This window comes from Neodiprion lecontei, chromosome 2, assembly GCF_021901455.1.
Source record: "Neodiprion lecontei isolate iyNeoLeco1 chromosome 2, iyNeoLeco1.1, whole genome shotgun sequence".
Lineage (NCBI taxonomy): Eukaryota > Metazoa > Arthropoda > Insecta > Hymenoptera > Diprionidae > Neodiprion > Neodiprion lecontei.
This window is the reverse complement of record NC_060261.1, coordinates 7,635,501-7,661,167: the sequence shown is the minus strand read 5'-3', so window position 1 is coordinate 7,661,167 and position 25,667 is coordinate 7,635,501. Positions and strand designations below refer to the sequence as shown.

General features: G+C 37.3%; 1 protein-coding gene and 1 long non-coding RNA gene across 3 annotated transcripts in view; one reads left to right on the top strand and one right to left on the bottom strand.

Annotated features, from left to right (window-relative positions):
• The window catches only part of LOC107217815, a 54,189-nt gene that overhangs the window by 23,396 nt on the left and 5,126 nt on the right, over positions 1-25,667 (top strand). For both annotated transcript variants that reach the window (XM_046730126.1, XM_046730127.1), the window contains exons 2-5: positions 6,734-6,806; positions 11,872-12,113; positions 23,972-24,260; positions 25,316-25,534. In XM_046730126.1, the coding sequence (XP_046586082.1) occupies positions 6,734-6,806; positions 11,872-12,113; positions 23,972-24,260; positions 25,316-25,534 (823 nt within the window). The remainder of the gene's footprint in view (positions 1-6,733; positions 6,807-11,871; positions 12,114-23,971; positions 24,261-25,315; positions 25,535-25,667) is intronic.
• On the bottom strand, positions 20,539-22,635 carry LOC124292696. The gene is made up of 3 exons (XR_006902556.1): positions 22,484-22,635; positions 21,727-21,797; positions 20,539-21,091 (listed from the first exon to the last, which is right to left on the bottom strand). It is a non-coding gene; the product is annotated as an uncharacterized LOC124292696 (long non-coding RNA).

Sequence of the window (25,667 nt, the reverse complement as noted above, 5' to 3'; positions counted from 1 at the left end):
CGCAAATGTGAGAATATTCACACCGCGGAAATATTTGCGCAACGAAAAGAAAAAAAAAAAGAAGAAGAAGAAATGACCGCCACGCCCATGAAGGAAGATTTATTATCCACACCCTATTTTTCTTTCGGTCTATTGCATGTATTAAAAATGCAAATTTAACACTCATGGATTCTTCATTGTTTCAAATATTTTGCGCTGTAACGCCAACAAATTTTTTTTTTTTTTTTTCACACTCCGTCTCCCTTTCACTCGAGATATTAGAGGAATACGCAATTTTTACGAAACAGTGCTACGAAATATCGAAAGGAAATTTTTTGGGCAGAAAACTGAGCGGCCGAATTTGCGGTAATATTTTATCGATCGTCGCTTTGACTTCGTCCTATGTAAAATGTGGATCATATTTTTTTATACGTCAATTGAGGATGTAAATAAAATATGGAACTGTGCAACGAAATTTATTGTGGCTTTTTTTTTAATTCCTTTTCTTGTTTTTGCACATAATTTTTTGGCTCTTGACCTGCGCTTTAGAAATTTCTCTATTCAAGGTAAATTGTGTTGTACTTCTTCTTTCTTTTCTCTTTTCGAATATCCTACTTGAATGAATACGTTATCAATGAAAGAATCATCGTTATATTAGAGAAATCGGGTATGGTAGTTTGGCAATAAATAATCATTCGATAATAATGACAAATATTTAATATTATAGTAGCAAAATAATTATTTTCGAACTTGCCTCGTAGAACGATCTTTCGTCACGTCTTCGGAGCAAATTTTTAAAAACATCTACGCCAAATTTACGATCCACGTTCCAATTCTTCAACTACATATTACATGAGATTTTGAATATATCATTCATTTTTTATGAATGGTTGTACCGGTTGTTTAATGTCAAGGAATGCCACGAAATTTGAGAATAATTCACGACTGTAACGAGAAGTTATTTTATGTATTTTATACTTTTGCAAAAAGAAAGGGTAGAGAGAAAAAATTGATGAAACTTAAAATATTAGTGGGGGGGGAATGACTTGTGTATAAACATTCTCAATGCAGGTGCATTTTTATCGTTTATTTATTTATCCTACGGTAGATCCGTGCGACAGTTTAAAACGGCGGTCTGGTTTCGCTTGAACGCATCGATCCACTTGTTACAATTTCCTCGCAAAACGAGGATGATCCGATAAATGTGGGACAACGTCAGGAGGAGGGTAGATAATTTGAATTCCTCGACGTTTGCCGTTACGGAGCGACGAGGCAATTTCCGGCTTGGCCCGTGTGCGGATTTTTCTTTGCTAACATTACGCGCAGGATTCCGCACGCATGGCTGAACGATATTCTAAATAACAAATCGCAGTGCAGTCCATCATTTACGAATGCGAATGTATATGTATTCTACCTGTCTGTGTGCATCCGTGCCGTTTACTTTTTTATCTCTTCCTTGCACCCATACGGTACTTTGCAGCGCTACGTTTCTAGTTTGAAAAATGAATAACGACAAGTAGGTGAATCGAGGCGAAGGTGTAATTTATTCGCGATATTAAACGACGCGCAGCTGAAGATATCTCGTACCTTGGTATCTGGGCTAATTTGTGTGTGACGTTCGCGGGTATGCGTTAATTATACATATAAATCGTGGAAAGGATAAAAATTTATAATGATGTATGCAACTGCGGAATTTTTTTTAATTTCCCGTTCCTCTGTTTACAGAGAAAAAAGAAAGAAAGTTATTGGAATCATTCCGAAAATGAAAAGTTGCGTTTTCGCTAGATTTTCACGTTTTCTAGTTTAGAGAATCACGTCCAATCATTTCCAGATGGACGTCTTTGTGTATGTCTGTACGTACAATTATTCCAATTATCACGCTCGGTTTGCGCACGGATTCCAGAGAAAGAGTGTAATCGCGATTTGTTTTATTTTTTTCATTTATTTTTTCATTGCCAATTGTACTTCAGTTGTTGGTACAACACTTTGTTGTAATTATTACGGTTCGACAGAATTCAACGTGGGTATGAGACGATTTAGAATGCACCGTGAGGTAAATATATAGGGGAATTTTCTCAAACCCTCGACCGTCGCGCAATTAGAAATAGTCGCGTGACACGAGCGTTGCCAATTTGTCACGTCTCACGGTTCTGCAGCAATTTAAGAGAAGAATTAAAAAAGGTTGTAAGTGTGATTTGTTTCGAACACATTTTTCGGTTTAAAAATGATTAACCCAGCCACACGGGTATATGTATATTTTATATATACATATATATATATATATATATATATATATATAGTTTCTGAAGAAAAAAATTTGCTTGAAAAAAAATCGCATACCCGACATTTTTTAACTCTCCTTCTTTAATTGATCAGTCGCCAGCAATATTTCTTTAAAGTATGTCTTCCACAATTTTACATATAAAAAGAATGTTGAGCAATTTTTCATCCGTATAATCTTATACTGGTACTAGAAATTGTGCCAGTTTTTATGAAGAATCTCCTGAGATTTTTCGATCTGTTAATTATTGTTTTCTCATTTAAATACACGGTCGATGGTTGATCGACACACTTTTTTCCACTTCGATATTTTCAACGTTAATTAACTTCGAAATCGAACGAATATCGAAAAACTCATACGTTCGAACGAAAGGAATTATGTGTACAAAGGAATATACCATATATATCAGTATTTGTGAGATTTTCCAAAATTTAGAGTCTTTTCTATCTTCAATAAGTTTTATTCTCTGAGAAACAACTTTTTCGGCGAGCGTGTTGATTTACTCCGCTTGTTTCTAAATTATTAGTAATAATGTGATTGTCATTTTATTATTATATGAACTGCTACGAAAAGTTCATAAACGATAAAATTGGTGGGTAAAAAATGAACAAAAAAATCGTCACGTTTTTATTGATGCCGTTATATCAACGCGTGTCTCTTGAATGGTCTTTGGTAAGGTAAGAAGTTGAATTGAAACGTTAAATCATCATTGAAAAAGCGTCGGAACACAGGTATATATAACATACTTAACCGTACAACCGAGCTGCTGTACTTTGAATTTTCTTGTTTTTTTCTTTTTTTTTTTTTTTTACCCGTACAATAATTAATTCGTCGCGGTACAAATACGTGTCTGTGTGTATGTAACGTGTTGTAATGTTATTCACAGTATTAGACTTAAAATATATGCAAAGTTAGATCTGCGATCGGGACGGATTTACGATGTTCGGTACATGTAATACTTTGCAAGTTTTGCAAAATCTCTAAACTTTATTAACTTTTTACATCAGTTGAAAATTTTAAGCCTATTCAAAAATGTACAAGTTGTTCTTTTTTTTTAAAGAGTTTTCTTGAACTTTGAAATTCGAAACTAATCTACAAGCTTTTCCAAATATTCGAATTCTGCAAGTATCAAAGGTTCTCCGCCAGAAACATTTTTCAAAATAAACTTCTATAAAATCTTACGATCCCTTCCACTTTCTTTTACATTACAATTATTCACAGTTTCGGAACTTGTGCATTCTCTAATAAATTGGAAAGTAATTTAAAGAACTTTTCAACACATTTGTTTGCGATTTTTTTGCCGTTTCTGATAGTATACCTATAGGTTTTCAATATTCGAGAGTAATTATTGCGATACGATGTAAATTGCTATTGTTAGAAACAAATTGATTGAAAAAAAATCGTAAAAATTGAAGGATTAATTCATTTCCGAAAAAGTTACCCCTCCACATGTATAAATGTTTTGCATATATTACAAGTTTTTCGGATCGCTGATTACGAATCTGAAATTCGATATCAGTAATTCAAAATGGCGGATCCAATATTGCGGACGAAAATTTCAAATTCGATCGAATCTGGCGAACAAACACTGCTCTTGGGTTTTCGGGGTTGCTGATTACGAATCTGAAACCAGATTCTGAAAATTCAGTACAGCGAATCCAATCAGCGACCTCAATAAACCCTCCATATTGGATCCGTCAACTTGAATTTTTTAAATTTGATTTCAGATTCGTAATCAATGATTCGAAAAACCACGTAATACTTATCTTGTTACAAAAGTTGACACGGCACAATAACGTGCGACTCGAAGGGTTGACAATCTCGTTCTATACACAATTCTAAACAAAATGAAAAAAAAAGAAAAAAAAAAATTCATTTAATGCGAAATAAAGAAATGGCACGTATCCTACGAATTTACTATTACCATTTCGTAGAATCCGTGTCATTTCTTTATTTCCGCATCAAATGAAAATGTCTCGGAATCCTTTCCTTCAGAACTGTGGATGGAACGAGGCTGTTGAGCCCTTTTTCGCGTTTGAGATACGTGGACTTTGATGTTTGACTCGGGGCAATCGCATCGCCGTCGCCGTGCCGTGCCTTTCGCAAGATCACCTCGGGCGATTCGTAAGAGCAACGTGCGCTGCAGCAATGCTGCTCTTTTACCTTGGCCGTCACGGCGCCTACGCTTCGCCAACGTCGCGACGCGTTTGCACGTTACAGGTATACACGCGCCTCTGTATCCAAACAGTTCACGAGCAATTATTTACGACATCCTTAATCAGGGATTTATTACACGCATGTACGCACCGACGATGTCGGATCCTTGACTGATGATATTTATTTAAAAAAAAAATCTCGCAGCCTTTTCAGAGAAAATATATGTTACCGCCGGTGATTTTTTGTTCCGACCGAAATTCCTTGGGGGATAAAAATTTGTAGCAAATTTGTTGGGGATTCGGCTGCGAGCCTCGGGATTTCGATATGCTTCTTATGTGTCTAGATTTACGAGTAAACAGTTTCATGCTGAACACTTTTAGACTTGTACTTTAGAATCTTATGATTCGGAAGAATTGAGAAGGATAATTAATATCTAATCGACGAATTTTTATGAATATTTTTTTTCGGTTCTAGATACACACGTTCGCAGGGATTTTAAAGAAATGCTAGAACGGATCCGGGCCAATTCATCTTCGTTACTTATAATCTGATATTGTACAGAAATTAATTATTATATCGCTACTTGTAAATTTGTTATTCTTCCGAAAAATTATCCGTGCTGAAATCATACGAAGCTAATTTTGCCAAGTGTTTAAAACAAAGTCGTTAGAATTTCATAGGAAACTCGAAGAAACCGGCTTTGACAATATGCGTATTGTTCGGATGAATTTCTATAAAACAACCAGAGGATTCTCATTCGTTTTTTCTCCAGTTCTTACAGGACCTCGTGACAACGCAAACTGCACGTATCTTTCTCTCTCTTTCGCGCGAAAACAAAGCATTCGAAAATGACACGTTCGCAATATCCGGTCGCAAGAATTCGGGCCATTAAATTGATGGAAAAAATTGATCGTTCAGGTCCAGAATACCGAACGTCAAACACCCGTCGCACGAGGTGTAAATTTTATTACGTACGTAAAGGTTCACGGACGAAAGAATTGAGCCAAGCGGTGAACGCGAAGGAAAACTTATCGCGCGTTCACGCGAGCCTCTCGAAGACCCGAAGAGGCAGAGCGTGTCTTGAAAAATGGCGGTCCTGGAGGGACGACGACGTCAGTTCGAATGCCTGCACTGCGTGTTACCTGCGTGCGACCGAACGAATGCGTATAATACCCGCCCGGGTCAACGGCTTCCATGTCCTCGAGGCCCGTGCATGCGCCGTGTATTATAAGGTTGGTGCGCGGAGCGCACGAAGCTACTTGCGAGTGCGTTGTTACACGCCTGGACGTCTGCGCGAGTGCGGTCCTTGTACGCGACGGCGATTAGACGACGAGAAAATTTGAGGGGGGGGGGGGGGGGGGGGAGGAGAGAAAAATGGATGTTAGGAAAGGTTGAAATTCAGGGCGGCGATGTCACGTAATCATCACTGAAGATGCACTGAAATGAACAAAGTTCAAACACACAACGGCGAGGATTCCGTGAAACTTGGCGTTTAACGGCTAAAGATAAGCCGCCTAAGCTACACGTTTCAAATTCTGTACAGCAACGCGGAATGTAGCTTTCCGTGGAAGATTAATTTCCGTGTGAATAGTTGGAGGAGTGTAGTTTTCGTGTAGTTTGCCAGCCGGGGGATGGGCAACCGAAGCCATACTTCGAATACGTAGAAATGCAAGATGTGGCTTTTTTGCGAAAATGTAGTTTTCGCGTAGCTCTTTGCGAAATTGTAGTTTCTCTGTAGCTTTCTGCGGAATCTTAGTTTATGGCCAGCAGACAGGCGACTGAGGACGACCTTCGAATAGGTAGCGATGTGAGATGTAGCTTTTTGTGAGGATGTAATTTTCGCGTAGCTTTCTGGAATATTGTAATTTTTTTTTTTGTTGTTTTTTAACCAGCGGATAGACAACCGGGAGTAAATTTTTTCATATGTACCAATGTAAGATGTAGCTTCTTTGGACAATGAAGTTTCAGTTTAGCTGTCTGCAGAATTGTAATTTTTACGTATTTTTTTCCCAACGGACAGGTAATCTACGCCAAATTTATAATTTGTAGCAATACAAAATGTAGCTTCCTATATACTGAAAAATGCTGCCTATCTGCCGGTGTCGCATGGCTATTGTTATAGAAAAATTTCTATACTAAAAGCCGGCCGTATATTTTTTTTTTACACGCGTGCAAATGAATAAAATACGTTTATACTTATTGCATCTGCGTGTATATATTTCACGAATTGCAGCTACACCACGCATCTAAGATTCTATACTTTTAAACGACACCAGATGAATTAAACTGATTTCTTTGTTCTTGGTCCTGTTTCAGCGAGTCGGAAATGGCTCCGAATGCAGAGGAGGAACTGCTAGCCGTCAAGCCATGGGCGCCACATCCCGACAAGGTACATGGACCTTTTATTTGTTAATAAAAACCCGGATGAAATTCGATAAACGCATACCTCTTGGTGTCTGCAGACGTGATAAAAGGCATAAAAGGAAAGGCGTGAAGATGAAAACGGCTCACTCTTATACTTTAATTTGGTTCGAAAAATGTCCTTTGGATTCGTGGAAAAGGACAAGATTGAAACCATAATTTATTCGAACATACATTTTCGATACGGTATCGTATTTAGGTATTCCGGGAACTTTTGCCTTGAATGCAGAAACTCGAAATTTTGATTGAAGAAAAAAAATTCAATTCGGGCATATAAATTTTTGCCTGTAACGACAATATATTCATTACGGAGTAAATAACACAGAATACCTGCATTTTACCCGGCCCTTAGGCTTAAATAAGAAGTTTCAAGCAACCGCTTGCCGCAGGCAGCGTCGAGACAATGGATGCTAGAAATTTTAACGAGTGTGTAACAAAGGGAGAAAAAGATAGAAGAAAAATCACACCGTGTGAAACTTAACGACGTTCGAAAGAAATATGTAGGACTGCGGTGTGTATGGCACGGAGCAGAAGGGAAACAATAAGAATGAATAATAAAAATTTAGGAATGAGAAGCTTGTAGACGCGACGTTTTACAACTTGGACGCGCGACGTGTCTTTTGTAACCGTTCGTATATTATTACGCAGAAGATAAAACCGAGAAAAGAAGAGAGAGAACAAAGAGTGTTGGAAGAAATGACGGCAAGAATGAAGGAAGAAAAAGAAACTCCGACTTCCACTTCGCCCTTTTATCGTTTCACACATTTTTGGTTTCTATAATTCAACCGTTTCTTTGTCACGCATCTCGTCATTTTTTCACGACTTTCCGCACACCTCGTACCTGTACGTAATTTACACGATCTTTCTGTAAAAATAAAGAGTGAAAACCGGATTTGATTATATTCAGTGGTCAAGGCGCAGGATATTTTCTAATTTGCGGTTACGGAATCGCAACCGTACCCTGTTACAGTGCGTATCGTCTAGTGCGAAACGCGGAAGGGTCATATTCGAGGTGTGTAATTCATGCATTTTGCACACGGCTGCCTGATAATAACAGGTATACCTACCATAATGTCGTGAAAAACTGCGACGAGTTGCGGTTTAGAAAACTAGATCTCTGCGCCGTTTATTCGTTTATTTGTTTATTTTTCTCCTTTCTTTTTTCTTCATTCATCCGCAAAAGCCTCAAGTTCGCGGATTAAATTCGCTCACACTGCGAGTATGCGTATAAATATTGACCAGTTTTCACAGATTCAAAATTTTCTTGTAATTGGCTCCAACCGCACGTTTCTGCGTGATAATATCGTCGTACGTTATACTTTCCGTATGTCAAAAACATACGGATTGTTGGCAGTTGTTTAAAACCGTTGTCACGCGATAAAAATGTTATCCATATCGCGAAATACGCAAAGACGGCTGGTTGTAAACATTTTTTTGTCAATCCAACGATAAAAAGTTTCAATCGCAGCGAAAACGAGAATTAATCTTTTTATTAAACACCTGTTTAATTGAATCGACAATAAACCATACCTTTATCGTTGTATTCGCACGCGATGTGCAAAAGCTCGTGCAAATGTATGCAGGAGGAATAAATATAAATCCTAAAATAATAATAACGACGTATTAATTAGCCATGAAATCATCGCGTAGAGTCTCGAGTCTATTAACGTCAAGTTATAGAATTGAAACTTGAAATGAACATAGATTCTGTAAAAGAAAGAAATGAGAAGATGAGAAAAAAAAACATTTATACTTGTACTTCTATTCGATTTCCCGTGATAATAATAATCGTGTAGCAAGATCGGTTTCGGTTCGTCGCGTCGATTTTGCCAATACCTGGATTCGCGCTAGTCAAACAAAAATTATCGCATAGACCTTGTCCGATGTAAAAAAAAAAAAAAAAAAGAATCACGGCCTTAATTTAAAGCAGCCTAAACTCTGACGTATTATATAACAAAGTTCTTTGTCTTTGATGCTCTGAACAAAAAACCCGAGATGCGTGGGTTGTACAGCGGATAAATGAATGCGTACAATAATGTAGGCGGTGACGGATATACGTATGAGTAATTGCAAGAAATAAAGAGTGGTTTGAAAATAAAAGCGAAAAAAATAAAAAATAAAAAAAAAAATTGCAAAAAAAAAAAAAACACAAGGTCCTTACGTGTAAAATCGTAACGTATAAATGTATAAAGTTACGCGTAAAGAACGCATGACAATGACTGACTGACTTATTGTAATATTGTTACAAGCGCGTGTGTACGTTTATGAATAGTTATTTAAAAGAGAGTTTGAAACGCGTCCGCTTTCGGCCCACACGACGATTTTTTTAATTTGAAACACCTTGTTGCCGATCTCACGACTCGGACGTTGACCAATTCTGGGTTTCTGCCTGTGCAGATACCGCTAATATCCTGTAACGCCGGTGGGCAACGCTTGAAATCCTTGAGATTGTCGACTCGAAGTGGGTACAAAGATATGCTAATTGTGGGCATCCTGCGGTACGATAACTTTAAACGACGTAAGTCGTAAGAGCTCGTATTCGAATATACGACACGTTGTACGTCTGTGCATACACGTATTGTACATTTATATAGAGGAGATTCTACGTCAAACAGTATGTTTTTTTTTTTTTTTATTTTTATAGACATATATTGTAACACGTCGTTGAAAAATCAACTCGCGTTTTTGGAACAATCAACTTGTTTCAGAATTATTAATATACGTATATATTATACTGACTTGTATTTCGATCGTGTATATATAGTTGGTATTAAAGAATCGTCAGAGAAATATAGGTTCAAAATAAAATCACTTCTAAAGACGTTTATGTTTAATATATGAATAAAAACTTATAGTGGAGTATTATTTTTTTTTTTTTTAATTATCTTTCATCCTTTTTTTCGCCAGGCAAGTTTCAGACTATGACTAAAAGCAGCAGTAAAATCGCTCGAAATATTAATTTAATTGCACTACATTTATTGCCAAGCCTGAATTATTTATTGTATGTGTTGTTTTTTTTTTTTTTTTTTTTATCTTCTACTTGTAAATTGAAGCATCGAGCGTGGGAATTGAACTGATAATCGGGATGTATTAGCTTGGCAAAGCTTTGGGCAATAATATATTGCATCATCCACCATTAACGCATCGCAACTCTTGCGCTAAGATTACAGTACCTTACATACTTCTCCGCACTTTTCATCCTGCAACGTTACAAAATTTAGTTTATCTATTCGTTTTTCTTTTTTTTTCTAATTTTTTGACCGAGGTTGAAATTTCGAATTTGAAGACTGCCGGAAGCGACAAATTCCGAATTTTTTGGTGGCGAAACTTGAAGTAAAGAAATCAAACTTTGACGAGACATCGAAAAAACCCGATGCTCAAAGTTCGGAAAAGGCAAAATTCCGAAAGAACGTAACGCCGAGAACTCAAAGTATCGAAAGTGCGAAAATGAAAAAATGAAAAAATCTGAAACCTTCGAAATTCCGAACGATCGAAGATTTTCAGTTCCGTGAATTTCTGGCATGCTGACATTTCACGAATTTGATATTTCTTTGTTTTCGATTTTCGATATTTTTAGGTTCGGAATTCTGATCATTCCGATTTTCGGTATTTCTGATTTTTCACACCCACTCTTCGAGTAAACTACGCTCTGCGAGTGTATTTTAATTTTCGGAAGTTTACTCTATCGGAACTTTAATTTTCTAAACTTTGCTTTATCCTAAGTTGAATTTTTGGAATCTTGCTATTTGTCGTTTCTTTTCGAACTTTGTTTGAACTTTGTTGCTTGTTCAAAGTTTGATTTCGTTGCTTCAAGTTTCGCCACGAAATAAATCGGAATCAGGCGCTTTCGGAACATCTCAAATTAATAACTTCAACCCCGCCTCTTTCGCCTCTATCTTTTTCACAGCAATACAGAGAACCGCTCGTAAATGTTTTTAACCGACATAGTAATGTGCGATCGTGAGATATCGCGTTTGGCGGAAGTTCAAACCGTGTATGTATAATACACGTACTAATTACCGTCCGTATCCAGGCTGCGCTTATATAAATAACGACATAGGCGTATAGATTCCGCGGCGCGTGAGTAAAATTTCCCGGCATACGGCTTCGGGGTGAACTTGACGAAAATAGGAAGCAAAAGAAATAAAGAAAAAGAACCGTGAACCGTTTAACGTATGCGAACGAATTTTGATGCGTCCGGTCTTAGCGTATAATTATACATTAACAAACATATTTGTACGTCTGCAATAGAATTCGATCTCGACGTTATCGATTTTTCAACTCGTCGCGCGATGATATTTTGTTCCTTTCTATTTTCATCCGTTTTTCATTTCGATTAAAATTGATGATTTTTTTTTTTGTTTTTTTACATCTCCAGAGACGATTTCTTGATTGGCGCAGCGCGCCGATCTTCGCGGCTATTTTAATGGTATTATAATTGCTAGCTCTGGCTCTGGCCGTGTAAGATTCCCGAGGAGGCAATTACGCCACGTATCTCAACCCGTTCCAAATCATAGCCGATATATGCTGTCCGTATTGCCCAACTCCGACATCCAGCAGCGGCGGTCGAACGGTCAAAATCAGTCCATTGAACCTCCGAAACTTGGATCGATCGATCGATGGACGGACAGATAGATCGATCGGAGCCGCGCGTTCGGACGGCGACGTCTCGAGAAGCCAAAAAAGGAAGGGTTATGGGAATAGTTTTAATTCCGTCGACGCGATAGAGGCGAGAACAATGTTATTACAACATTGTACTCGATCACCGCACGCATAGCGTGCCGATACTGTGGAATGAGAATTCGGATTGCGGATAGAAGGGAAAGAAGAGAAATAAAATAAATAAATAAAAACCCGACGATCTTATCGCAGCTACGAGTTTAATTTCGACTTATTTCGTATTCCTATTTTTTTTCCCGTATTTGTACGCACGCGTATACGTACGTGATCTACGCTCGTTATTTTTTCTATTTTTTTTATTTTTTCCTTCCTTCTCATTCTTACATTTGTTTATTTCGTTTTCCTCGCCGCAGCAACAAGAACGCCTCAGGCCTCCGACTTACAACGCCGAGGATTACGCCGTCGCCCTTCGGAGATGGGGAAGACGTCCGATTCCATCACCCGCACCGGAAACTCAGAATGGAACTTTACCGTCCACGACCAGTTCCAGTTCCGGATACGCTTCCGGTTGCGGAGAGATGACTCTGCGCCAGTTTACTTCCGTCAGCGAACTACTGAACAAACTTAGGACTGATCTTAGGCTCGCCTTTCCGAGGTAAGGTCTTTTCGAATATATACCTGTATGTTTTTTGACATTAAAGGTACCTAACGGTGGATTTTATTCAAATATCAAATAACCATGGACTTTTACTAATGAAACAGACTTAAATGCAACCTCGACTCGTTCTTCCTTATTTTTTTCCAATAAATTTTACAACTTTTTCGACACTCGGTTCGGATCGAGCGATTGATCATCAATTGACAACATTTGAATACGAGCATCGGCTGATCGTTAAAAATTGTTTGAGACTCGAGTTATACATTTTTACAAAGGCGTAAAATTAAGGATCTAACATTCGTTCGTGAAACGTGAACGCATGTTCGTTTAAATAGAGGAGAAGCTTTTTTCACTCGAATTTATCGCTTCGCAAGCACGATTCCGTGCACAAAGACCGTTTACCTTCGCGTATATATATATATAAAATACCTACAACTTCTGTGCCGCGACGGCGATTTAATTAAACGGCAAACATGCTGGGATATGATTGTACAGTGGCACTTTTTTACGCTCTGTTATTCGTTATACTCGCGGTAATTATTTCACACGCACGGCATATAAATCTCTCCGCAAACGATTTCGGGGCGAATTAAACAGGCGGTTTTTACACCAACGACGAACCATTGATCTAAATCTGACACTCGGATTAATCGCAGCCATGTCATTTGTCTGAAATTATCAATCGTCGTTTATTCACAGTCGATGTTCGTGAGTTTAAAATTCGTTTCAACGTCAACGTCGACGTGACGTTTCGATCGAATTCTGCCCGATCGATTTTGGTAACAGCTTTCGAACGGATCTCTCGCCATATTTTCAATTTCGACTGTAATTTCATCTAACAAGACGAGTTATCCGCGATGATTTTTGACAGGAAAGGAGATCTACCGCGATAGTAATACGCGCAGAAAATTTTTATTGTATAATACAATATATTACGCATCGAGCGTTACGCGATAGCCGCCGATTGTCTCTAGCGCGCTTTTTGAACTCGTAAAACTGATCTAGCCGTTACATTAATGCCGGACAGTAGACTCATTGTCAGCCACACCTCTCAGCGGCTGCTGGTTTATGAGAAAAAATTCTTCCTAACGATCGCCAGCACAAGAAACCCTCCAGTGTTGTATGCCACCGAGATTCCACCGCCTGAGTACTGGGTATACAATTATTTATGCATAATGTATATATATATATATATATAGGAATAGGTATAATACTAAAGGCTAGCTTGCGCTAAGCGAATAAGAATAACGCCGTGCGTGACGACGGGCTTTATTTTACAAATTCAAGACCGTTTTATCTCTTATAAAACATCGTACTAAATGGCAATGATGAAATTCTTTCGAAAACTTGAATTCGTTCAATTTTATTAACCTACGCTGTATTATTCTTCGCGAGAAATATTCTAAGCATTCGATCAATGTCTAAATGATGTTTATAAACTTTGAGGAATATTGTATTGGGTTAGATATCATTTTATATTTATTTTTCAAAATCTTCCTAATTCTCTGTATTTGAAATTTTATACTGACTGATCACTTCTCGCATAAAGTGAAAGGAGGTAGATTTTGAATGATGCCTTGTACAAGTATTATACGATTTTACAAAACAGGTTCAGCCCTCAAGTGAAGTGTAAAAATTTCCCTGTCAAAAAAATCAAGTCAACGTAATCGGGCATGTTTCAAAATTTTTGTCCTTTTCCTGTCATAATTAGATACTGTGACTATATTAGTGTTAGCGATAGTTTGTTTCGTAACGTTTTAGTCACGTTTAATACAACCTTATTAATCATAATCAAAAATCACAACTAGAAACTGTAGAAAATTTTCCAAAATCGCTTACAGGTAACTTACAAATATACGTATAATCTTATCGAAATTCAAATAATTCTGTATCACTTGTATCAGCTTTCATAATTCGTACAGAAAGATCAACTTTTCAAATCCACACATTTGTTATTGGACAATAATTTTCCTGCAACAAGATTATACGTCAAGTTTTACAAGTTTTCCACACAACTTTCAACTGATTAAGATGTCAGGCTATTAAATTTCACATATGATATTGTAATTAAATTCTTACTTAGCGATCCTCGTCACTAATTCATCCGAAATGGCAATTTTTTTTTTTTTTTTTCTTTCCTTTTCATGGTTTTCCCCATTAATTATACCGTACAAGCGTTACGTCGTTACAGAAGAGCGTGCAATAATGTATTGCTTATTATTAGATGTTTTATTAATGAGCCAGAGGATGATAAATTCCAACCAACTTTTACGTTTTTTTTTTTTTTTTTTACACTTCAAACCTTACGCTTATAAATTGACGGTCCATGGGCTTCCGTCGATTATCGGCAGCACCCATCGGACGGGATTTATGTGATCAGCTGTTTAGCTATTCCTCCTCCTGCGGGTCTTCTTTTTTGTCTATTTTTTTTTTTTTTTTTCTTCTTTGTAACGTATTTTATTTACACGCTTCGTGTTTGTACGGGGCATTCCATGTACGACCGACAAACGTCCAACATTTTCACGTCGTCGTTAAAACTAGCTCTAAAAAGCGATCGCAGTTTGTTCAGATGTATATTTTTTCTCTTTTCTTTTATTTTTTTTTTTCTTTTTTTTTTTTTTTACCTCTCCAACCGTTACTTCGTTCGTTCGGATAATTTTTAAACCGAGAATCTGATCGAGTATTATATACTTGGCTTTTTAAACAATGTTATTTCTGTAATTAAAGTGTATTTAAAGATAAAACCTTTTTTTAATTACATATTTATCCGTTCATTGTCAACTGCTCATACAAGTGACGTGATCCGATGTTCAAAAATTAATGTAACAATTTTTGTCGCCGCTACGAAGTTGTTTAAAAAAATTTTTGTCGGTGTTTCGAAGAACGTGACGATATTTCACGCGATACCGAAGCAAATGTCATCATTGTAAACAGGAAAATAATTGTTTGAAAAACTTTTATTTCCAAGTTATTCAAATTTCACGTATGTTGTTGGAAAAATTTGAAGATTCGGTCTCGTCGTTATATGCACGTAAGATTCTCGTATGGAACACGGTACATGTGTGTATGAGGTATATGTGTTGTAGGTATATATACCGGAATTTTTATTATCGTGTGATACAGGCGTATATATTTAAAGTATAATAATGTGAAATTTAACAGGTAGAAAATAACTGTATAACGCGTATTATACGAATGCATAATTCACCCATTATGTCTATGCCTTAATGTCCTTCCGTGTGTAAATGTATGTATTCGTAATGATGCTGTGGGATTAATATCTCTTCGCCTCACAATTCACGTCTACATTTCGTTATATCGACACCTCGTTTATATTTTGTCTAACGAACGCATCTCTAATTAGACGCCGGGGCATCGCATCTTCGTTTTTATTTTTCACACGCATGTATAAATATATATACGTACAAGGTGGGCCAAAAATATTGAACCGACTAGAAACGTGAATAAAATCCAATTTTCCCAACTCCAATCGATTAAGAGATATTCAAGCTGACTCGAATGTTTATCGGTACACGAATATCTCTTGATCGGTTAGAGTTGGGAAAATTATATCTCTCGGTACTTTTTTACAGAGCGTAAAATGTCGTATAAGAATATGGAAAAAATAAAATAGGCACCTCTGAATATCGATATTAAGACCTCATATTTGGCTGTGATATTCTATTTCAGATACTCGAGCGAAATTTTATAGCGCGTTTGAAGAAAAAAATTGTTTTTTTTTTTTTTATTTTCTTTTTGGAACACCGCAACTTGCATACATGTATAAATATATATATATTTTTTCAACAATTAGGCAAAACTGGTTAATATACTTTCATACCTTCGTTCGATTTCTCTCTCCGAATCTATACCGCGTATAATATTCTTATTCTGTCAGCTCGTTTATAACAGCTATTATAAATTATACCTAAATCAACCCGGTTGGCACATTTTCATCGAGTTGTTTGTTTATTTATTTTGCGCTGTACAAGATCTAGGATCGAGAAACTGTATAATATTAATAATCACAACGAAACTCGTATACGTCATTTTTCTGAACAGCCACTCGTCGTTGAAAGTATTCCGATCGAGTGTCAAAAGCTGACGTATAATTTATTCACATCTTTTCACACGCATACCTCATACAATCCATACATACAGACGTGTACGTACATATGATTGACACACCGCTACGCGAACAATAAATATATAATGTAAAATCCGTAAATTTACGTATTCATATTCATGCATTGACACATACTTGACTGTAATTAATTTTTTGCCGTTCTCTTTCTTTTATTTATTTATTTTTTTTTTTTTTTTCAGTCATCCCAACATTAAATTATCCAAACGTTGGCTACGAATCAGTTATTTTTGCACGAATTCTTTTCTTAGTTTTTTCAAACATCCTATTTTTCATTTCCTGCTTCAACCTTCCGACGAATAAGCTAAATGTGTACGGGAAATTTTGATAAGTCGAAAGGCCATATGGCACGACACGGCTACGTTGTTTGTAATCGCTCGTTTATCGCTTACACCACGTAAGAATATCATATATGTATATGTATATATGGGGAATTCCATGCGAACCGACCAACGTCTGACCCTCACCATTTTTGATTTTGTTCAACATTTTTTCTGCAATCGTTTCGATTCTGAAACAGTGTCTTGAATTTTGTCGGATTTTTTCAGAATTTGAAAATGATCTTTTTTAAAACTTTCAAAAACTGTATTTTCCACTCCAATCATTTCAAGACCGGGCCCGATGATGGGCCCGTTTTTTTGACAGACTTGAACATTGTTTAAACGGTTTGAAAATTCCCAAAAAATTCTGAAAACTTCTATTTCTGAGAAATTTTTGAGAATTTAAAGTAAGATCCTTTTCGAAAATTACTTTAAATATCTACAAAATCAGGAACGGCGAGGGTCCGATTCGCACGGAATTCCCCATATATATTTCTATCCTATATAACGTTACACGATAAAGCCGACGTATGGTATCATACCGCGGTATCACGATCCGTATAAATTCCAGGTATTATAAATATAATGTTTGCAGTTAACGAGCAGAAATTGTGCAGATTTTGTCGTAGATATAAAGGGGTAAAACGCATGCCCGCGACCAGATGCCTGTAATATACTCGTATAAATATAAGAGGTGTATCCGAATAACTGAACCGTGGCTCACAATGCAAGCGAGCGAGTTATAAACTCTCGGCAACCGTTACGTACGTACACAAATACGTTTCGCCTATATTTATGCATACGTATGCGTTGTAAATATTATAGGTAGGTGTACCATAATATCATCGTGGACAATGATGCGTCGAATTTATGCAACCGACTAGAAATACGTTATTTCATCTATAACTGCGCATCGCGCCACCAAAGAATCCGTCCGTAAATCGATGATCCGTCGTTTTACATCGATTCACATTCGGGTCATCGTGTTTATCTATTTTATAGATAGGTTTGCAGAAAGATACGCAAAACACTCGGATTGTATCCCCTACCTGATGTATGTCGGTGAAAAAATTTCGCATGTCACCTTTAAAACAATGTTTAAACATTTTTTAACGAATCTATGAAACTTACTACCAATTCTTTGTACGACTTCAGTCGACGTTTTAATGTTTACATGTATCTTTTGATATTTTTTTTTTTTTTTCAACGCGTTACTTTGCAATTGTTTTCGAACATCCTTCAGAATTTATGTAAAGTTTTCTTCGCTCGCAAATGTTTTCAAACGCGATCCTTCCGCGAGATTTGAATAAATTTCAACGACCACTTGATAGAATCAAATAATTTTCTACGATTTTTCAAAATTCAAGTTCGACATTTTTTTTTTTTATTACACAAGGCACGCAACAGACGTTATACGTACGTCATGAGATCGTATATATTACGTATTAATACAGGTATCGCGTATACATATGGTTATTAATTACCGCCGGTTAATTAGGTTACCATGTAATTAACCAAGGTGGAGAGCACATGCATATATGTATACCTGATTCCGTGTCACGTTATCTTAAGCATCGCGCTTCATTTCATCACATTGCACGTCGTATAACTGGAAACACATTTTGCAATCAGCATAAATATTTGCAACGTATGAACTTGCAGTGTATAATATGTACGTAGCTGTGTAACGCTGCATTTTAAATCGTTAAAACTGCGATATTTTCGTTGCTTTTGTTTTTCCCATCATTTTTACAGCCACTCTTTAATCCAACAAGCAATTTATAAGTATTTTTATTTGAATGTCGTTATATTCGCAAGCTTCGCGAAGATACCGTGAAAAATGCGGGCATTAAAAATACGGATGTGATGAAAAAAAAAAATAAATTTGAATGCCGATGCTTCGATTGCAGCGGCGAAAAAATTTTTGCTCGACGAACATATACGGTAAATATCCAATTACGATTTTCAAACAAATCGCAGAAGTTAAATATCTTTTGATATTATTCTCTAACTCAAAGGTATTCGTCGTTATTTTTAATCCTCTCAACGCGAAAATAATCAATATATAAAATCGTGACAAAATTTATTCATCAATCAATAAATCCGACCCATTGAAAAATGATTATCCAAGCTATAAATCTTCTTCGTCTGTTAGAAATTGAGACTTTCACTGTAAATATATATATGTGTACCTACGTACGTAGACAACTTTTCATCTTTCATTCATTCGGTGTTCCGTAGCAAAGGACGAATTATCGCTCGACATTCCAGAGACCCTAGTCATTTTCGTCAGGCCGAACCTTTCCCCGCCCCCTGTCCCTCTCTCCCCCTTTTTTTTCTTATCTCCGATCTCTGAATGCTCGACTCAAAGGACGAGAGAGAGAAAGAGAGAGAGAGAGAGTGAGTGAGTCCGACGATTGAAGAACTGTTTGATAATTCGTGAGGGGGCGATTCATATTCATGCAGGCGTGTATATTTATGAATAGTGCATAGAGCTCTCCGCTGCATAATACATAGGTATATATACATATATATATACGGTGCAGTCATTAATATGGTATGAGCCGAGTATAATAACAACAGGAATATAACACGCTCACTTTTCCCAAGCCCATAACTAAAATGCTTCACTTCGTATGACTCGTGGGGTTTTAAATTTTCATTTATACATCCATTCGTGCAGAGACACCGACGTTTTTCGTCAACTCTTGCACATACCGGCTCTCGGTCGGAGAACGCATTCCAATTTCTTGCGAGTACCGCGAGCCTGCATCCTCCAGACCTGACGGAGCTCTGCGGCATTTATTATACCGTGTAATACATATAGACTGGACTGGTTGAAAAAAAAATGTACCTTTTTTTGTTAATGTCACATGTTCAATGGTCGTAGGAAGAGGAAATAAGACGCCTCCTGTATTCGGGTTCTTAATATTAATATTTAGTGATTCCTGAACGCAATTTTACATTTTCTATTCGATTAACATGAGGAAATAACATCGGTTACTTCCGAATTTTGTAGATCAGTAACGAGCCAATCTACATAAATTTCCGATACATATTTTCGTGGGGAATTTAATGATCTACGAAAAATGTTTCTTATAATTTTTTGACAACCAAACTCTTTCAAAAGTTATTCAAGGTTAAAGTTGAAATCATGTAGAAATTCACTTTTTTTTTTTTTTTTTTTTTTTTTTTATTGGTTGACATGCCACTTTTTTCCAACATATAATTTACAATTAATGCATTTCAATCTTACGTAATATCCGCAGATACGCGACAATTACTATAAAAGGTTGGACCGAGTTTTGGGAACGAAAATATATCGCTGTGACATCTGGTGGGAAAATAATGCGTTACTCCGAATGAGCCATATTTAATTTTAAAAGACTTGTTTTATTGTATTTTTTTCGATAAATCGATTCCTTGCGAAATAACTAAAGCTTCACAGCTTGCACTGAGTTTTCTCTACTTTCGTATTCGCGTAATTGATCAAATACATGACAATTTTCCGACAGTCCAGTTATCGCCGCCATATTGCTCAGCCGCGCCCCTATTTTTTACCGATTAAGTTTGATGCAAAGCTCAGACTGATCAACACCTGCAGATGTAAGTACTGCAGGAAAGCGTCGTTTATACACCCGTTGTTTCATCTTTTATCCGCAAACCTGGGTGAAATCTCGAATGGAATAAGATCGAGTAACGGTATCAGCAATTGAATCAGTTCGTTGGCAAAATGGCCGCCGCGATCATTCCGAATGTGAGATTCGATAATCTTGCACGCAATAAGTTGCAGTTTGCAACTCGTCAGGTTCCTGGTATTATCTGCATAATTACGACTGAATCAAAACTTGAAATTAAAACTTCTGTGCATGAAATGATTAATTGGGAATTACAGGTACGGGTAGAAAAAAATTTATTTATACGTTTTACATACATAAACATATGTATATTTGCTTTTTATACAGAGCTTTGAAAGTACCGCTTCGGACGACGTAAAAGTAGCTACGTTTTTTTTTTTTTTCCTTTTTTTTTCTTCTCTTCACATCCTTTTACACACCGGTTTTACTCTGCAACTTTAATGCGGAAATTGAGGAGTGACGTGAGCTTGCGGCTCTTGGCAGACTTCGTTCTATCGAGAGCCGACAGCTGACCAATCTCTAGCGGCACATCCTTTTGCCTGCATCATCGTACACGCTGAATGCGCTATACGTACTACGCAGGAGGCGAGATCGAAGAAATCTCAAGATCATTAGCCTTTCGATACGGGAATCTTATACCTCGCGTACCTAATTCAAGACCTTGCATAGCATACCGGTTGCAGTTTGCACGCGTTGCATGTCTTTACTGCAAATGTAAAAATAAATAAAATTCAGATTTTAGAAATAGATTACGCGCGAACTAGGGAAGGATTCGGTACACGATGATCTGTCTGTGCCGTTGCGAAATCTCAGCCCGCTGAAGTACTGTTACGGACAAACGCCTCTGTGGTGATTTACACTCGAACATCGGAGCTGGTATAAATTTGAACATTTCCTTGCAGTTATTTAAATACCTATGCACGTTCGATTAATGTTGGCAAATTATTTTTCGACGTGGATTTGTCAGCTTTTCAAAAATCGGGCAACGACGGGACAACTGCGGAAATCATTGAATTCGCACTGCGTAAAGCTTTTTCTATTTCTGTTTTTTTCTTTCTTTGCCTTCTGAAATCAATTGATTAATTAATTAATTAAAATTAATTAATCCTACAGACGATTGTAAATATTGAAAATTATATTCAAGTGAAGATTACAGTACTGGAGAGTGGTGATAAAATCCACCGACACCCTTTCGAACTGTTTAAGAATAAGATCGTGGTTGGACAAAAATGGATATTCCTTTTACTAACTTTATTACCCTAAGAATATAACTGAAATGATAGTTGAATATCTAAAAGGTATGAATTTTCCGCCTACAAATATTCGTAATTGAGAGAATTGTTAATTTTTATCTATTTAAATAAAAAAAAATAAAAAATTCTATTATTATTTTCTATCTCTCTCAACTCGATTTGAAAGCCAAACTTTTCGCGATGAGAAATCCAAGATCGAGGCACTTGAATTGCAAGACGCGAATATCCTGGAGTAGGTTGCGCAATTATACTTACATTTTGTTGCGAGACGAAAGAAGAGTTGCGAACGTTTGGCGAGCACGGCAGCTGCGCCGCAGGAAAAGAATCTATAAATCAAGGTGAGCTGTCAGGAGAAGCGGACATGCTGAGAGATTCGGTTTTCGGCCATAATTCGGCCCGTGTATACATATATATATATATCCATATACACATCATGTATACATATGGGGCGTTCCACGCCAACTCATTGTCGGTAAAACGTTGATCGTTACATTATTCAATTTCATCAAAGATTTTTCCTATCTCCTTACGACCCCGGAAAATCTTCCAATACGATTTGCGCATACTTTTAATCTCTCATCTTTACCCTGCATGAATTTTTAAACTCATCTCACGAATTATCGAATTGATTTTTTTTTGGACCATGAAAAAAAAAAAAAAAAGCTGCCGTTTTAAGAACGTTTATTTATATTTTACGTATCATTTTTCATATTTCTTTGATCGGTTTCACCAATTCCCGTGCATTCTCAACGTACATACCGTATCTCCAATTTGATTTCTAATTTCTTAAAATTGTTTCTCTAGTCGCGAAACACATTCGCGATTTTTTTTTCCCAAGATTTCTTTTCCAAACACTTTCCGAGTTCTGATTTTTCGTTTGCTCGTTTTTTTTTTTTTGCAGTCTAAATACCACCCGCAATTTTTAAATATCTGAAAAAAATCCGTTAGTCGTAGTGGAATGCCCTTTACGTACGTTGTACACACGATGTATAACATATTCGGTATTGCATACATATCTGTAGGTATTGTATTCATTCACTTGAGCGTGCAGAGAGGTAGAAGAAGTTGGAAACAAGAGGCTGTCCTGCGGGGTTCCAATTAATTCAGCATTCGCTTGACACATTTTTCTCCAAACAATATACATACGTATAAATACCCGCACACCGTGTAGTACGTACGGAACAATGCAGCCTTATGCAGCCTCCGCGTTTACTCACGATCGGCATAAAATATTGCCTACCTACCGCAACTCTTGCGCATGCGCAGCGCAGACATACCGACGTTACGTGTATGTTTATGCACGCCAGGACTATTCGTGCTTACTTGTTACACTTTTGTATCCTGGCTGCATTGCCAAAGAGACGCTGGACTCGAGTTTCGAATACGAACCGGTGCTGCGCGATCAATAGTTTAGTCGTTTTTCCAATTAATCGAATTACACGAAATCTTCGACGAAATTATTCTTCAAATAAACATATTATATAGATACGAAATGTATCGGGTTTTCATTTTTTCCCGTCACGTATGTGTTACGAAAATAACGTTTTGTTAAAAAAAATAAATGAATGAATAAAAAAACTAGATATTTTTTTAAAACAAACAGATCTTGAATCGAGACAAAGAAATATTTACTTCGCCGCCCGTGACCATTCGTTTAGTCGATTCGGTGACTTTTTTTTTTCTGACAGTGTGCGGAACTATAATAGCTCTGATTAACGTTGCTCGAGAGCGGGTAATTATTTTCAGGGCTAATGAGAGATTCCGAAGAGTCTAACTCGGCTGCGCGCTGAAGCGAGCTTAAAATATATGCGATAATAAAATCACAGCATCTCGGTTTATTGCCGCGGTGTTTAAACCCGACCGTCGTCGTAACTATCGCTACCTGTAATCCAGTCCACGTTGTACCTACTCTAATTCATCCTCCGAAGCACCGTATCACCATCCGCTTCGTCGTTTGCTCGAGAAGAGAAATTCCTCAGCAATACTTATCAGGCCTCAATCTCGTCTCGACTAGGATCTTGAAGCCCTGTCGTTGTGTGAAGAAGAAAATTATAAAATGCAGAGATACACATTGAGAGAAATTTTTAGTTCCGGTTCCCGAAGTGTCAAATTTTTCAATAAAATAACGGTATAAGAACAATAATTTCTGTCGTCAAGCGAGCTCACATTTATCAGAATTAACAAAACATTCCGGGTGGGGGCCAAAAACCTTGGAAGGATGAATATTTCGAACGGCCGATATATCGAAATTCATCTTTCGTTATTTTATTTTCGCACGTTTGAATTTTCAATATATCGGTCATTCGAAATATTGATCCTTGCAAATTTTAACCCCCCTCCCCGCATATTTAATCTTCGCACTTGATAAATACGACAACGTTTTTTTTACGTCTGTACGCTTGATGAAAAGAGACAAATCGATATAACGAAATCTGTTGCGACCGTTCCGGACCGTTCGAATTTCTCAAAATTGAATGGAACGTGATTTTCCTCGTTTCAGTTTCGTCCAGGAGTTCGCCTCGGCACCGGCAGACGGGATAACTCTGCTCCTGGAGACCCTGAGGGGTGTCCAACTCGCTCAGAATTCTCCACCCTCCGGTCAAACTGGTCCGAGAATCGGTACGCGAAGAGCAGCTCTGGACGAATTGGGATGCGTCGAGTGTCTCGCTGCTTGTGGCGAACGATGCGCCGACGCTCCGAGACTCCTTATCGAGGCTCAGCCGGGGCTTTTGGCTCTAGCCGTTTGCCTCACGAGCAGCCTAAATCGTTCCAGAGTTCTGGCCTTGCAGGTAAATTGCTGAATTAATTTCTTCACCGACGAGGAGACATTTTTTACCCCTCAACAAACACATTTTTCAAGTGTGTTTTTTTTCTTTATTTCCTTCTACTTCGATGGTCTGAAGGAAATTCTGATTCAACAATAAATATTTCAGAGTTCACGGTGCATCGGTTATAGAAATTATTTCGGCTCTTCTATGAAATATGCATCATTTGATGTATCTAACTTTTGTCACGTATTCTGTGTTTTAGATAATGCGAGTCTTTGGTATTTATATTAAATGATTACTACAATTTTGTTATAACGACTCAAACTTGTAAATGTTACGGCGTGGCTAACGCCATGTTTAGCGAATACTCGTTATTTAGTAATTTTAGGAATCTCCGAAATACAGTAAATTATAATAGGGCAAAAGTGATTAATATTTTCCAAACTTAGCCGCTTCTAAGTTACTACAAAATTACAAAATAGTGATCTTTTTCCTCCGGCGTGTCGTTACTCAATCGGTACTAACTTCAGCCTCATATAATTCGCGCGTTCGCCAAACCCCGAACTTTGACCGTGCAGGCCGGCCAACCGTGCAATAAACAAAAACCCTACTTTTATATTTAATATTTAAACCATAAATCTCAACATTCTGTATAATTAATTAGTCGTGAAATCCGTATAATTTGATCCGTATTTACATTGCCTGGCAGGTTCTGTTTGCCTTTTGCTAAATTCAAGCTTTTTTATCTACGATATTTGCGTACAATATTTCGCACATGCAAACATAAGCGAGCTTCTGCGGTAAGATACTAATCGTTAAATCTTTGCACGGAGAAGTTCGTTAGTTTGTTAATTCATTTTCTTTTTATTATTCACTCTTTTTATCGCTATTTTTTTTTTTTTTTCTCTTCATTCCGTGTAAATAAATTTCTACTCGTGGCTCGACAAGCGACACGATGACGGATGCTCGTGGTGAATGTACGGTGAATTCTGCTAGACTAATATAACATACGTGTACGTAGACGCGTACGGTGTACTCGGCGTAACATTTATGCCGCGAATTCATTAAATTTACAGCTACTAACGAGAGTCTGTCAAGCACCTGGCGGTCATGCCGCTGTCTCCGAGGCCGTTTCGACTTTGAGATTGAGGTACGGAGAAGGCGGAAGGTTCAGGTTTTTGGCCGGAGCTCTGCTCGCTCCTAGCGCAGCCATTGTTCTTCGCGTCGCCGGAATATCCTTCTTGAACGCCTTCATCAAGTCCGCTCCTCGGGCGCAAACGAAACTTTATATTCAGGTAAGCGACGACGCGAGGTCGAAGAAGCGATTTATCGTTTTTGCATTTATTTGCTTTTTTATTTATTTTTTTTATACATCACGTTAATCGCCTTGTGCCGGTAGTCTGTATTATACGATATGTTAATTTTCGA